The 14,544-nt window shown below is 46.2% G+C and overlaps 1 protein-coding gene across 1 annotated transcript in view; it reads right to left on the bottom strand.

Moving 5' to 3' along the window:
- Positions 1-8,067: 8,067 nt before the first annotated feature.
- ADGB (androglobin) overlaps positions 8,068-14,544 on the bottom strand; it is a 110,880-nt gene continuing 104,403 nt past the window's right edge. Inside the window, exons 32-35 of the mRNA XM_064158188.1 lie at positions 13,558-13,666; positions 10,246-10,333; positions 9,451-9,634; positions 8,068-8,497 (exon numbers count right to left, since the gene is read on the bottom strand). Of these exons, the coding sequence (XP_064014258.1) occupies positions 8,300-8,497; positions 9,451-9,634; positions 10,246-10,333; positions 13,558-13,666 (579 nt within the window). The 3' untranslated portion in view covers positions 8,068-8,299. The remainder of the gene's footprint in view (positions 8,498-9,450; positions 9,635-10,245; positions 10,334-13,557; positions 13,667-14,544) is intronic.

Genomic DNA, 14,544 nt, shown 5'->3' with positions numbered 1-14,544 from the left:
GGTCAGTGAGAAGACTGGAAATGGAATGACAGCTCATCTTGCTTTTGTTTTCTGTGAGCCCAGTCTGTAAATGGTATGGCATGGAACTGCATTCTTCTTGGTTCTGCCAGGTGTCCAGATTTGGGGTTTGTTTTTGTTTGTTGGTTGCTTTGTGGTAAGGAAAGCAGAGTTGTTAATAGAAAGCAAATATGGATGTAGACAGCCAAACACCCTAAACTGAGGGGGAAGCTCTTCAGCATGAGAGTGGTGAGAGCCTGGCATGGGTTGCCCAGGGAGGTGGTTGAGGCCCCATGGCTGGAGGTGTTTAAGGCCAGGCTGGCTGAGGCTGTGGCCAACCTGATCTAAGGTAGGGTGTCCCTGCCCATGGGAGGGAGGTTGGAACTGGCTGATCCTTGTGGTCCATTCCAACCCTGACTAATTCTGTGATTCTAAACATCACTTGACCATCTCAGTCTATGCATAAATGGTATTTCAGAGCATCAGTTATCAAAAGTTTCCAACTGCAGCATAGCAGCTGCAAAGCGTTGAGCCATTAATCATAGAATCATAGAATCAACCAGGTTGGAAGAGACCTCCAAGATCATCCAGTCCAACCTAGCACCCAGCTCTATCCAATCAACCAGACCATGGCACTAGGTGCCTCATCCAGTCTTTTCTTGAAGACACTCAGGGACGGTGCCTCCACCACCTATATAAACACTCAAAATAGCTCAGGTGCCAGGAAGTCCTTGGAACTGCGTTTGCTGAATGAAACTAGTCAAAAAGGTGAAAGCCACTTAAGAAAGTCAGCAGTGTGCCTCAGGGAAACTCACTTTCTGCAGAGGAATAATAAAACCCCCATTGCCTTGCTTTTCCTAATGCTTTCACTGACAACGGGGAAGCTCTGTGAAACATTCTATTGAAAGTAAGGATGAGGTGAGAGGAAATCATCTCCTCACTTCTTCATTAGCAAAACTTCACATCCCCTCTGTTACACTTTCGAGGTGTAAGAGAGACAAAGGACAAGCATTGCTTTAGGCACTTGTGATGAGTTTCTGGCCTCTTGCCTCTCTTCAGTTCCCAAGAGTCATATTCCTACAGGGTATGTAAAATGCTGTGACATGTAAGTTTTCAACCCCTTCTCTGCCTAGTTGTCTTAGAGGGCTGCGAGTAGAGAAGCTTTAGTCTTTCCTGGGTTTTTAGATCTATGATTCTAGCTTCAACCAACAAATGGCTCCAAAACCAAATCAAGGTTTCTCTTTAGCGCAAAGAAACAAACTGAGTAAGAGTCTCATGGCCTTAAAGCTGAAGGGAGAGAGCCACATTGTGGTCTGCCATCAGCAGAGAAGAGGAAGAATGGATTTTTCACTGCCCCTTTGTGTCCCTGTAGGCAATGTGTTGTCTGAAGTTGCTCCTGGAGTCACCGTCCCTGGAGGTGTTCAAGCAAAGCCTGGATGAGGCACTTAGTGCCATGGTCTGGTTGACTGGATAGGGCTGGAGGATAGGTTGGACTGGATGATCTTGGAGGTCTCTTCCAACCTGGTTGATTCTATGATTCTCTGCAACTGTTGCCCTCTGGGTTTTGCCATCTGTAGAATGCCCAACCAGAGGATAGAAATTTAGGACACTCCAGGCCATAAAGTAGAGGTCTCTTTTAGCAAGATACTTCATTTATGAGACTTATTAGCAAGTTTAACCTTACCAACATCCTCAAACACACATCTGCTGTATGACTCTTCCTTGTTTATTCCAGCTTTGCAAGAAGTTGGCTTATATAGAGGCTCAGGCTCTTTTTTTGCTGTGCTTTGTACCTGGTCTTGTGAGCACTACACAATGATCCCAACTGCAAGATAGCTGGGAAAGGTGTCTGTGATTCCCTGATGGGATGCACAACCAGAGTCCACATCAGCTTCCTTGGGCTAAAGGTACAGAAGCCTGGGTGCTGCTTTAAATGGAATGTGCTGCACCCACTGGGCTACCATGTGCAAGGCAAATGCCTCTTGTGTGTCCCTGTTGAAAGAGTGAGCATTCTGGTGCTAGCTGGACTTCTTGTCCAGGCACTGGGCAGAGGAGCCCAGGTTTCAGAGAGGAGTGGGTACTCTGACCTGACCAGAAGGGACATGTCCTGGCTACACTTCATAGAATCATGGAATGTCACGGGCTGGAAGGGAGCTCAAAAGATCATCTGATACAGCCCCCCCTGCCAGAGCAGGATCTCCTATACCAGATCACACAGGAACATATCCAGGCAAGTTTGGAATATCTCCAGAGAGGAAAGCTCCACAACCCCCCTGGGCAGCCTGTTCCAGTGTTTTGTCACCCTCACAGGGAAAAAAAAATCCTCCTCATATTTAAATGAAACATCCTATGCCTCAGCCTCCACCCATTGCCCCTTGTTCTGTCATTGAGCATCACCCAGCAGAGCCTGGCTCCAGCCTCCTGGCACTCACCCTTTATGCATTTACAAACATTGATGAGGTCACCTCTCAGTCTCCTCTTCTTCAAGCAGCACAGCCCGAGCTCCCTCAGGCTCTCCTTGTAAGAGATGTTCCATTTCCTTCATCATCTTTGTGGCTCTGTGCTGGACTCTCTCAAGCAGTTCCATGTCCCTCTTGAACTGGGAGGCCCAGAACTGCACACAGTGCTCCAGATGTGTCCTCATCAGGGCAGAATAGAGGAGCAGGAGAACCTCTCTCAACCTACCAGCCACAGTCTTTCTGATACAGCCCAGAATGGCATTGCTCCTGCTGGCCACGAGTGCACCTTGCTGGCTCATGGGCAACCTCCCATCGACTCTGTACATTATCTCATTCTCAGATCAGCCTGCCAGCTTCTGAGCCACTGTGCCTAGTTGCATCTTTATTGCCACAGAAACCACAGAATCATAGAATGGTCTGGCTTGGAAGGGACCTCTGTAGGTCCTCTAGTCCATCCTCCTCTACAGTCAGCAGGGACATCCTCAACTAGATCAGGTTGTCCAGAGCCCTGTCAAGCCTCACCTTGAATACTTCCAGGGATGGGGTGCAAACCACCTCCCTGGGCAACCTGGTCCAGTGTTCCACTACCCTCATGGTAAAGATCTTGTTCCTAAGATCCAATCTAAATCTGCTCTTCTCCAGTTTGAAGCCATTGCCCCTTGTCCTGTCACCTCAGGCCTTTGTAAACAGTCTCTCCCCATCCTTCTCGTAGGGCCCCTTCAGGTACTGGCAGGTTGATATTAGGTCTCCCTGGAGCCTCCTCCAGACTGAACAACCCCAGCTCCCTCAGCCTCTCCTCCTAGTAAAGGTGCTCCAACCCCTTGATCATTTTCATGACCCTCCTCTGGACCCACTTCAGCAATCCTGACTCCTACCTGACCACCCCTACCTCTTTTCTCTTATTTTAACTAGTGACATCTTCAGTGCACCTTTCTTTGGTTCTGTTGTCTCACTTCATACCATGTAGACTATTTCCTCTCCTGTAGCTTTCTATGTTTCCTGCCTTGGTCCTCCTTTAGGATGGAGGACAACAGCATTTGGTTTTTCTGCAAATAATATTTCAATGATTGAAAAATTACCTGGACTGTGAACCTATTGGGGCTTATTCAAGAAATGAGAGGGAAAAAAAGGGCTCTGAAATTGAGCTGACTTTCATTCTGCAAAGTGCCCTGTGATTATGCAAAGCTATTCTCTTATGTTTTCTGCCAGACAAAATATGTAGGCACTTTCCTTGCCTTTTGGAGGGGAAATGCTGTGCATGTGCATAAATGCTGTGTCTGTTCCTTGAATTAAAATGAGACCTTACATAGCTGGTAAATTGCACATTGCCAGGGTGAGCAGACTGGCAGCTCAGAACTGAGCCTTGATTCCACAGCACATTGCTTGTCTCAGCAGCGAGGCATCCTGGAACGGGCTTGGTCTGCTCTTTGGTCTGTAACTCATTGTGTAAATGCCAGCCAAATTAAAGCAAAGCAGATGGGACAAGTCATTTGAAGATTAATGAAGCTACTTGCATGAAAAAGTAACTTCAGATACATAATTTAATGAAAATGATCCTTTCTATTTCCTAATAGCTGGTCAGGAAAAAAGATCAAGCAGCAAAAGCAACTACAGCTTAGGAGAACACACCTAAAAAGAACGATTACAAGTGATTAACTCTTTACAGAGTTAATCCCTATAGGCATGAATTATCATGTCAAAGACTTAAATTCTGTCTGGTGGCCACATTGTGGATGCTACCATTTCTACTAAACTGTAGAAGTAAAGCAAGCAAGCTTTGAGAAGTTCTTTAGGGATGAGTCACAATGCAGCCTAATGTTAAAAAGTTCTCATTCTCTGGTGGCATTTGCAGCTTCCTTCAAAACTTGTGCTGAGCAGTGACATTTTCCATTGTCTCACTGCCTGTGCTTCATAGGAAAGAGAAATGAACGTCAGGATTCAGGACAGTGAACAAATGCTTTATAGCATTACCAAAAAATGCAGCTCAACCTTACAGAGATTATTTCAAGATCATCTCTCAGAGCATCTAAATCTTTATCCAAAATTGTCATGGAAGGCCAAAATAGGCTTAAACATATCCTGGCTTGCCCAGACATGTTTCCTGCTCTCCCTTCTTCTGCTGATGGGAGAAGCAGCTGCAGGAAAGGAAGACAAAGCCTCTATGTCTGTCCAAACTTGTTCACAAGGAACCTGCCTGTGTTTACACACTTGTTTGTGTTCTGCCCTAAAAAGGTAAAAGTAAGCCCTGCTTTCACCTGATCTGGTTAAGCTTGGCAAAGTGCCATTCTGATTGGCCAAAGAGCCATTGGCCTCAGCATGCACTGACAAAAAGAGAGGAGCAGGTAACACAAGGTGCTTTTGCCCTGTTGTGCTCTCTGCTTCTGGCACTGCTCTGCCTCGTTGCTCTCTGCCATTGTGTCCTGCCAGGCTAAGCTACAAGCTGGCTTGTTACATAATAACAAGCCCTGATGCTTTGGGTTTGCCTACTTGGGAACTGCTGTGCCTTAAGTTTACCAGGAACAGGCCTTAGGTGCCTTGCTTAGCCAATGTGGCATCGTGCCAAGACTGCACATCTGCAAGCCTGGGAGTCCTGGAAACAACACAGATCGTACAAGAGGAACCAGGAACCAGAGAGCGTCTGGCTCTCTTCCAGCACCCTCGCTAGAGCCTGAATGGCCAGGAAGGCACCAACAGAACTCCCTGCAGGTGTTTGGGTGCTGTCTGAAAACTGTAGTTAGCCCTGGGAGGCCAGAGAGTTAACTTTTGTGAGTAAATGCTCAAAAGCCTCTTGAGCAGACCGCTGTAAAACTCTCTACATCTAATGCCAAGTGCTTGCTGCCTCAAGCAGAGAGGAACTTACTGGCTCCCCCTAGTGGGCAAGCAGCACAAACAACTGCAAGATCCTCTTTCCAGTTCTAATGGTTTCATGTTTGTTACATTATTGCTAGTTAGTTCTTCAGTGCTCTAGGCTCTGTTATCATCTATGTAACATTTTCATGACCACTGCCTAGAACCCATTACTATTTAAAAAAGCTGTGGTCAGTAGTGAGAGTTCTGAATATCAAAATTAATAAACTGTATTCATCTTGAAAAAAATACCCTCTTGCATCCATTCCTGGCTGGAGTGCAGCCAGCAAGAAAGACACCTAGGGGTGCTGGTAGATAGTAGCTGAACATGAGCCAGCAGTGTGCCCAGGTGGGCAGGAGAGCCAATGGCATCCTGGCCTGGATTAGGAGCAGTGTGGCCAGCAGGACAAGGGAGGTTATTCTGCCCCTGTACTTGACACTGGTCAGGCCACACCTTGAGTGCTGTGTCCAGTTCTGGGCTCCTCAATTCAAGAGAGATGTTGAGGTGCTGGAACGTGTCCAGAGAAGGGTGACAAAGCTGGTGAGGGGCCTGGAGCACAGCCCTGTGAGGAGAGGCTGAGGGAGCTGGGGGTGTGCAGCCTGCAGAAGAGGAGGCTCAGGGCAGACCTCATTGCTGTCTACAACTCCCTGAAGAGAGGCTGTAGCCAGGTGGGGTTGGTCTCTTCTGCCAGGCAAGCAGCAACAGAAGAAGGGGACACAGTCTCCAGATGTGCCAGGGGAGGTGTAGGCTGGATGTTAGGAGGAAGTTGTTGTCAGAGAGAGTGATTGGCATTGGAATGGGCTGCCCAGGGAGGTGGTGGAGTCATCATCCCTGGAGGTGTTGAAGCAAAGCCTGGATGAGGCACTTAGTGCCATGGTCTGGTTGACTGGCTAGGGCTGGGTGCTAGGTTGGACTGAATGATCTTTGAAGTCTCTTCCAACCTGGCTGATTCTATGACAACCCAAAGTAGATGTGGTTAAACAGCAGGACAGTAATTCACCCCCTTACCACAGACCCTTATTGTTGAACTGATAAGTGGAGACATCCACAAACTACAGAACAGATTTTGATGTTGCCACATTACTCTTTAAAATAAGGGAATTAAGAAATGTAGAACTGTGTATAACATCAGAGCTCGATCTGATAATGTAGACCTGAGCACACTGTGCCTGAGTTGAAGCCAGTTTATAGCATATTACATGTGGGGACTGGTTCTGATCAGGCAGGTTATAGGCTGAATTTTTGACATTTAGATGCTGATTATGCTAGCTTTTGGAACTGGATTGATTTTTTTACAGCAGAATGTCATTACAGCATTTGCAGTGACATCAAGAACAGAACTTCAGCTTGATCTTTCTCTACAGAAGCTCATTAGAGATTCACATAAGAAGACAACCAACACGTGCTATTGCCATGGAAACAAGATGGAATAGTACGAAGCAGTGTGGTCCATATTCCAAAATAGAGAGGACAAAGTCAGAACAATTATAGCACAAGACTGACAGGCTTTTTATCTGCACCCTGTGTGGGTCAAAGCAAAACTTAGCTCCTGCTCTTTGAAATGAAAGTCATCCTTGCAGTTTTAGGACTCTGTTTTCAATGTCTGCTTTTCATATGTGAAAACTCCAGCCAGATAGTTTAATTTATGCTCTATGGGAAGAAGGAGGCCAAATGGAGGCAGAGGCATCACAGCACGCATGTAGGTGTGATGATGTACAAAGAACAGACAACACAGAACTGATAGAGAAGCGAGGCAAGTTCAAGTCAAGCAATGAGCTACTGATAGAACAGAGGTGAGCAAAACCAGCAGAAGTGAAACATCTGGCATGCCATTAAGATGCAGCAGAAAGGACAGTTTGAATTGCAAAGGCTACTCAGCACCAGCGTTTCAAATGCAAAGAAGATCACTTTGTCATGTATTGAGTTGAATCTGCTGTTGCTATCCAATACCATGCTGCCGTTATGCCAGCTTCAAAACGTGCTGGCTAGAGCAAAGCACCACCGAACTTCAGCTTATAACATGAGAGGCTTCCTGTTCTCATTGCTGCTTCCAGTTTCTGGGTTTTGGGCTGTTGAGCTTTGCTGGGCAGGCTGTGGGTCAAGATTTGGGGGAGGTTGTTGCCTTCTGCTGCTGCTTCTGCATTTTGCTGTGCTTTTCAGCAAACGGGTTAGGTAATTGTGTATTGTATGATCTCATTTCCAGAAAAGCTTCTTTATCTCAACAGGGATCTGCTAGAGAGGGTCCAGTGGAGGGCTGCAAGGATGATCAGGGGACTGGAGGGCATGGCTTAGGAGGAAAGTCTGAGGGACCTGAGGCTGCTTAGTCTGGAGAAGAGAAGACTAAGAAGGGATTTAATCAATGTTTATAAACATCTGAGGGCTGGTCAGGAGTGGGAGGGACAGGCTCTGCTCACTTGCTCCCTGGGATAGGACAAGGAGCAACGGACAGGAGGTTCCACAACAACACAAGGGAGAACTTCTTTACTGTAAGGGTCAGAGAGCACTGGCAGAGGCTCCCCAGAGAGGCTGTGGAGTCTCCTTCTCTGAAGACTTTCAAGGCCTGTCTGGATCTGTTCCTGTGTGACCTGAGATAGATTGTGTGGTCCTGCTCTGGCAGGGGGGCTGGGCTCAATGATCTCCTTGGCTCCCTTCTAATCCCTAATATTCTGTGAACTGTAGGTCATTCCTGACTGGTTCGTTTTGATTGGTAAGACAGAAGGAAAGACACCCTGGCTTGGGGAGAAGAATCTGAACAGAATGTGATTTTTTGCTGGAAAATTTTATTCTGGCAAAGCATTCAAACTTTAACAGTAGTGAGAAGCAAAATGCCAAACACTTTCTTAGGAAGAGGACTGTTAGATCAGTGTTTTTACTAGCATCAGGTGAAGAGATAAAATGTGCTACAGTTGACACAAAGACTGGAAAGTAACAAAACATTTTCTCACCTTTGCATGGAAACTTCCTTTCTCCATCTGTTGAACATAAGTCAGTAGTGCTAGCAACTACTTTTTTTCAGTAAGCCTTTTCCATCCTTTTTTTTCTGTGCATCTGGGCTCTTCCTCTCTTGCTCTGCTTGCAGAGCTGCTTCCTGAGCTGCCAGCTCTTCTTGCTTTCTGCGCTCAGCCTCAAGCAGCTTACTTCTGTATGCTTCCCGAACGCTGAGAATTCGGCCTCGTTGTTCATCTAGGGATGCCTAGCCAAAACCAAACAGCAATCCCCTGAAATACATGAATCTTGATTTCAGCACAAGCAACCTTCCTCTCACGTACCACTGTGTGACTCAATGTACAGGGAGAGCATCTGTATCTGCAAGGATTTGTCAGAGTTAACACAGACTTCTCACCCTGAAGAAAAGAAAGTTTGTGAAAAACCTTTTTAAACTGCTGGCATAATTGTGTGAAAGCAGAACAGGGAAAGAGAGGAATCACATAATCAGTCGAGGCTGGAGAGGACCACAAGGATAATCCAGTTCCAACCCTCCTGCTGTGGGCCGGGAGACCTTAACCTAGATCAGGCTGGCCAGAGCCCCACCCAACCTGGCCTTAAACATCTCCAGCCATGGGGCCTCAACCACCTCCCTGGGCAACCCATTCCAGGCTCTCACCACTCTCATGCTGAACAACTTCCTCCTCACCTCCAGCTTGAATCTCCCTATCTCCAGCTCTGCTCTATTCCCCCTAGTCCTGTCACTCCCTGACAGCCTAAAAAGTCCTTCCACAGCTCTTTCTGTAGGCCCCCTTTAGGTGTAGACCTGTAGCTAAGTAATATAAATGATGCTGTCAGGGAACTTGTTAAAGAGATGCTGTCAAAGGATTTCTGTAAACAAGTTAGCTTGTATGAAGTGATTTCACTACTTCTTATCCAGTTTTAAGAGCTCTAGCTGGTTGCCAGTGGTTATGGATCTTTGACACTGTCAGAGAGTGACTGGCATTGGAATGGGCTGCCCAGGGAGGTGGTGGAGTCGCTGTCCCTGGAGGTGCTGAAGCAAAGCCTGGCTGAGGCACTTAGTGCCATGGTCTGGTTGACTGGCCAGGGCTGGGTGCTAGGTTGGACTGGATGATGTTGGAGGTCTCTTCCAGCCTGGTCGATTCCATAATTGTGTGCTATCACAGGAACCATTGCTAGAAAGTTATCTTGTACACCTACCTGCAGATTCTCATACATTTCGAGTACATTTTGCTTCAATACACTTCTGGCATTCTGTTCTTTTTCCCTCTGCTCCAAAGCCAGTTCTCGAAGCTCCCTGAAGTGGTTGATCTTTTCAGCCTTGCGTCTCTCTTGCTGTTGAATGACAGACTCAGTCCTCAGCACAGCCTGAGGCATGGTTTTGCTGAAAAAAATACAAAGATTTTTTTTCCTTTCCTTTTATTTTTTATCAATTTCAATTTAATTCATTTATCAATTTTATTCAATTTCAAATCAATTGAAGTTGATCACTTCAATGTTAATCACTTCAATCTAATGTCAGTTTCCTTTTCAATTTAAAATGCAACTTGGAAGATGTTTTTCAGCAGGATTGAAGGTACTGTGAAAATCACTGAGCTGCATAAATGCCAAATTACCACCAAATGGACTTGCACATGAATTGGGTTCAGGATGCAGCACAGCAAACATACAGGTGCATGTATATTAGACAGGTTCACATCGACACATGTAAGAGAGAGCAAAGTTCTTTGGAATAAAGAATGCAATTAATGTCATTATTTCAGCTATTGGTATCGACTGAACTGCATTTTTAAAGCAGATGATTTGAATTTGTAGCTTACTTCAATGAAGTAAAGGATAAAGTCTAAATTCACATCTATTCTACTGCCCCAAATCATACATAGGAGACAAGTGCATGAGATGTATTTCATTCCCTGATTTCTCTATGTGGAAATCTTCCAGCAGACTTTCATGTTTCTGTTCATCTGGGACTCAATAGTTCTTGCTGGAATTTACCTCAAGTAAGGACTAAGGTCAATAGGCTCCCATTTTTTTGGGTGAGTTCGTAAGCTTGAGGCAATAGCTGCTTGTGATGTTTTCTTTCCTGTGGTAAGAGAATATACAACACAACAGGTTAAACTGATGATCTGGTTATGCCAGGAGGCTCCATCTACATTCTTATATACAACACAACAGGTTAAACTGATGATCTGGTTATGCCAGGAGGCTTCATCTACATTCTTATATACAACACAACAGGTTAAACTGATGATCTGGTTATGCCAGGAGGCTCCATCTACATTCTTATATACAACACAACAGGTTAAACTGATGATTTGGTTATGCCAGGAGGCTCCATCTACATTCTTATATACAACACAGCAGGTTAAACAGATGATTTGGTTATGCCAGGAGGCTCCATCTACATTCTTATATACAACAGAACAGGTTAAACTGATGATCTGGTTATGCCAGGAGGCTCCATCTACATTCTTATATACAACAGAACAGGTTAAACTGATGATCTGGTTATGCCAGGAGGCTCCATCTACATTCTTATACACAACACAACAGGTTAAACAGATGATTTGGTTATGCCAGGAGGCTCCATCTACATTCTTATATACAACAGAACAGGTTAAACTGATGATTTGGTTATGCCAGGAGGCTCCATCTACATTCTTATACACAACACAACAGGTTAAACTGATGATCTGGTTATGCCAGGAGGCTCCATCTACATTCTTATATACAACAGAACAGGTTAAACTGATGATTTGGTTATGCCAGGAGGCTCCATCTACATTCTTATATAGATTATTCTTCTTTTGGCTTAGCAGTCCCCAGAGGAGTTCAAGTAGCATGTGATGCTTAGGGACTCAGTTTAGTGTTGACCTTTCTGTACCAGGTCACAGGCTTACAGGGTGTTAGGGGCTGGATGAGATCCAAAGAGACCAAGTCCAATGCCCCAACCAGAGCAGGACCACACAATCCAGCACAGATCACAGAGGAGCACACCCAGACAGGCCTTGAAAGTCTCCAGAGAAGCAGACTCCACAAACTCCCTGGGGAGCCTGTTCCAGTGCTCTGTGACCCTTAGAGTAAAGAAGTTCCCCCTTGTGTTGAGGTGGAACCTCCTGTGCTGCAGCTTTCACCCATTGCTCCTTGTCCTATCCCAGGGAGCAGTGAGCAGAGCCTGTGTTCCTCCCCAACCCCTGAGTGGCCCTCAGATGTCTATAAACATTTACTAAATCCCCTCTCAGTCTTCTCCAGACTAAGCAGCCCCAAACTGAAGTCAGTATTCAAAATGAGGTCTCACTGGGGTAGAGCAGAGGGGGAGCTCTCAGTCCAGCTCTCAGTCTGTCCAGATCTCACTGGGTGGCAGCACAGCCTGCAGCTGTCTCAGCCAAGCCTCCCAGTTTGGTGTGATCAGCAAACTGGCTGAGCAGACTCTGTCTGTGCTTTCATCAATGTCATTGATGAAGATGTTGAACAGGACTGGACCCAGCACTGATCCCTGGGGGACTCCACTGGTTAGAGCTCTCCAGATGGACCTGGCACCATTGATCACCACTCTTTGAACTCTGACTTGTAACCAGTTCCTAGTCCAGCTCCCTGCCTGCTCTTCCATCCCACACTTCCTGAGCTTGCTCACTAGAATATCCTGGGAGGCAGTGTCAAAGGCCTTGCTAAGGTCAAGGCAGACTACATCCACAGCTCTCCCTGCCTCTACCCATTCAGTTATGTAGGGTTGAAGGTTGAGCTGGATGATCTTCAATGTCTGTTCTAAGCAGACTTATTCTGTGTGATTCTGTAATTACTAAATGATAACATGGGTTGTCGCAGAGAACACAATATTTGTGCCATTTTATTTCCAACACTCCTGACAGAATCAAAGATGCCCAAAAAAAACCCCACATATGCTAGAGTGAAATGAATATCTGTATTTTAGCTACATTCATGCTATACATTCTCACAGTGGAATGACATATCTGATATTAAGCACACCACTGTGATGAGCTGCACTGTGATTATTCCAACACTTCCTTCTTACACTTCACCTGGACAGGCTGATAATGCCTGAGAAATTGGGTAGGATTTAATAATGGCTGCAGAAGTTTGCTTCTATAATAACTCTCTTGTCACCCTCCTTTCAAAAATAGAAAAGAATCATAGAACCAACCAGGTTGGAAGAGACCTCCAAGATCATTCAGTCCAACCTAGCACCCAGCCCTAGCCAATCAACCAGACCATGGCACTAAGTGCCTCAGCCAGGCTTTGCTTGAACACCTCCAGGGACAGTGACTCCACCACCTCCCTGGGCAGCCCATTCCAATGCCAATCACTCTCTCTGCCAACAACTTCCTCCTAACATCCAGCCTAGACCTCCCCTGGCACAACTTGAGACTGTGTCCCCTTGTTCTGTTGCTGGTGACCTGGGAGAAGAGGCCACCCCCCACCTGGCTACAATGTCCCTTCAGGTAGTTGTAGACAGTAATAAGGTCACCCCTGAGCCTCCTCTTCTGCAGGCTGCACACCCCCAGCTCCCTCAGCCTCTCCTCACAGGGCTGTGCTCCAGGCCCCTCACCAGCTTTGTTGCCCTTCTCTGGACACGTTCCAGCACCTCAACATCTCTCTTGAATAGAGGAGCCCAGAACTGGACACAGCACTCAAGGTGTGGCCTGAGCAGTGCTGAGTCCAGGGGCAGAATAACCTCTTTTGTCCTGCTGGCCACACTGTTCCTGATCCAAGCCAGGATGCCATTGGCTCTCTTGCCCCCCTGGGCATGCTGCTGGCTCATGTTCAGCTCCTACCTACCAGCACCTCCAGGTCCCTTTCTTCCTGGCTGGAAGCTGCCAGGAAGTTGATGTTACTGAGTATGCACTTTTTGACACCATCCATGCACATTATCAAACAAGATGCACACTAAAGGAATTAGTGCCTTACTTAGACCTGCTTCATCTCTGAATGTTGTTTCAGTACTTCCTGACTAATGGTCTCTGGTACCCAATTTGGAATTGAGGGAACAGGTATTTTCCACTGAACTTCAAAAAAATTCAGGTTAATTTAGAGCTAGAATACTTGTACAGATTTGCTGTCTGAAGTTTGCTTAAGGTTAAGTTGGCAGGCTTCAAGTGCCATGAGGCTGTATCTGTGTCTAACAATAGATCAATGCAACAGGTAAAACAAAGAGGAGATAAAGAAGATAGGAACTCAACGTGCCATTTGCACACCTTTGTCATGGCTTTCTGTCTCTTTGCTACCAGCACTTCAGGAGCTGAACACAATGAACATGAAGACATGCTTGACAGAAAGTTATACCCTTACCTCTTTCTTCTGAACTAGGTGTTAAAGCAGCAGTCTCAGTCTCAGCTCCGGGCTTCTCCGAGTCTCTCCCAAGACAGCTATTAATAAACCTCATGCGTTCCTGAAAAGCCTGGAGACCAAAGTTGAAATCCAGACAAGAAAAATTCCACTCTGTGCTTTAAATCCCAAAAGCAGGAATCCATCAGTGGTCAATAAGACAATAAATCTTTAAATCCAATGCATGTGAGGTATGATCCTACTTCATCTTACTGGTGAGTGTATTTCATTGCTCTGATCTACGAAAGCCTCACTTCTACACAATCATTTTTTTGTTCCCAGTAAGAATAAAAAAGAGATAAAAGCAAGAGGACTCCAGTTCATGTCAGAGTCTTATTCAAGCTATCCCTCCAAGATGTATTTTTGTTTCCTGAAGTAATAACCTGTCAACATTAAACATCCCATTTTTAAAGTTATCGTTTGGAACCTTTATTTGTTTATTTAACATGTTCATAGAATCAGCCAGGTTGGAAGAGACCTCCAAGCTCATCCAGTCCAACCTAGCACCCAGCCCTGTCCAGTCAACCAGACCATGGCACTAAGTGCCTCAGCCAGGCTTTGCTTCAACACTTTCAGGGATGGTGACTCCACCACCTCCCTGGGCAGCCCATTCCAATGCCAATCATTCTTTCTGCCAACAACTTCCTCCTAACATCCAGCCTAGACCTCCCCTGGCACAGCTTGAGACTGTGTCCCCTTCTTCTGTTGCTGCTTGCCTGGCAGAAGAGGCCAACGCCCACCTGGCTACAGCCTCCCTTCAGGTAGTTGTAGACAGCAATGAGGTCTGCCCTGAGCCTCCTCTTCTGCAGGCTGCACACTCCCAGCTCCCTCAGCCTCTCCTCACAGGGCTGTGCTCCAGGCCCCTCACCAGCTTTGTGGCCCTCTTCTGGACACCTTCCAGCACCTCAAGATCTATCTTGAATTGAGGAGCCCAGAACTGGACACAGCACT

Source organism: Pogoniulus pusillus, chromosome 18, assembly GCF_015220805.1.
Source record: "Pogoniulus pusillus isolate bPogPus1 chromosome 18, bPogPus1.pri, whole genome shotgun sequence".
NCBI classification, from domain to species: Eukaryota; Metazoa; Chordata; class Aves; order Piciformes; family Lybiidae; genus Pogoniulus; species Pogoniulus pusillus.
Note: the sequence above shows the minus strand (reverse complement) of the source record. Positions and strands in the feature narration are given on the sequence as shown.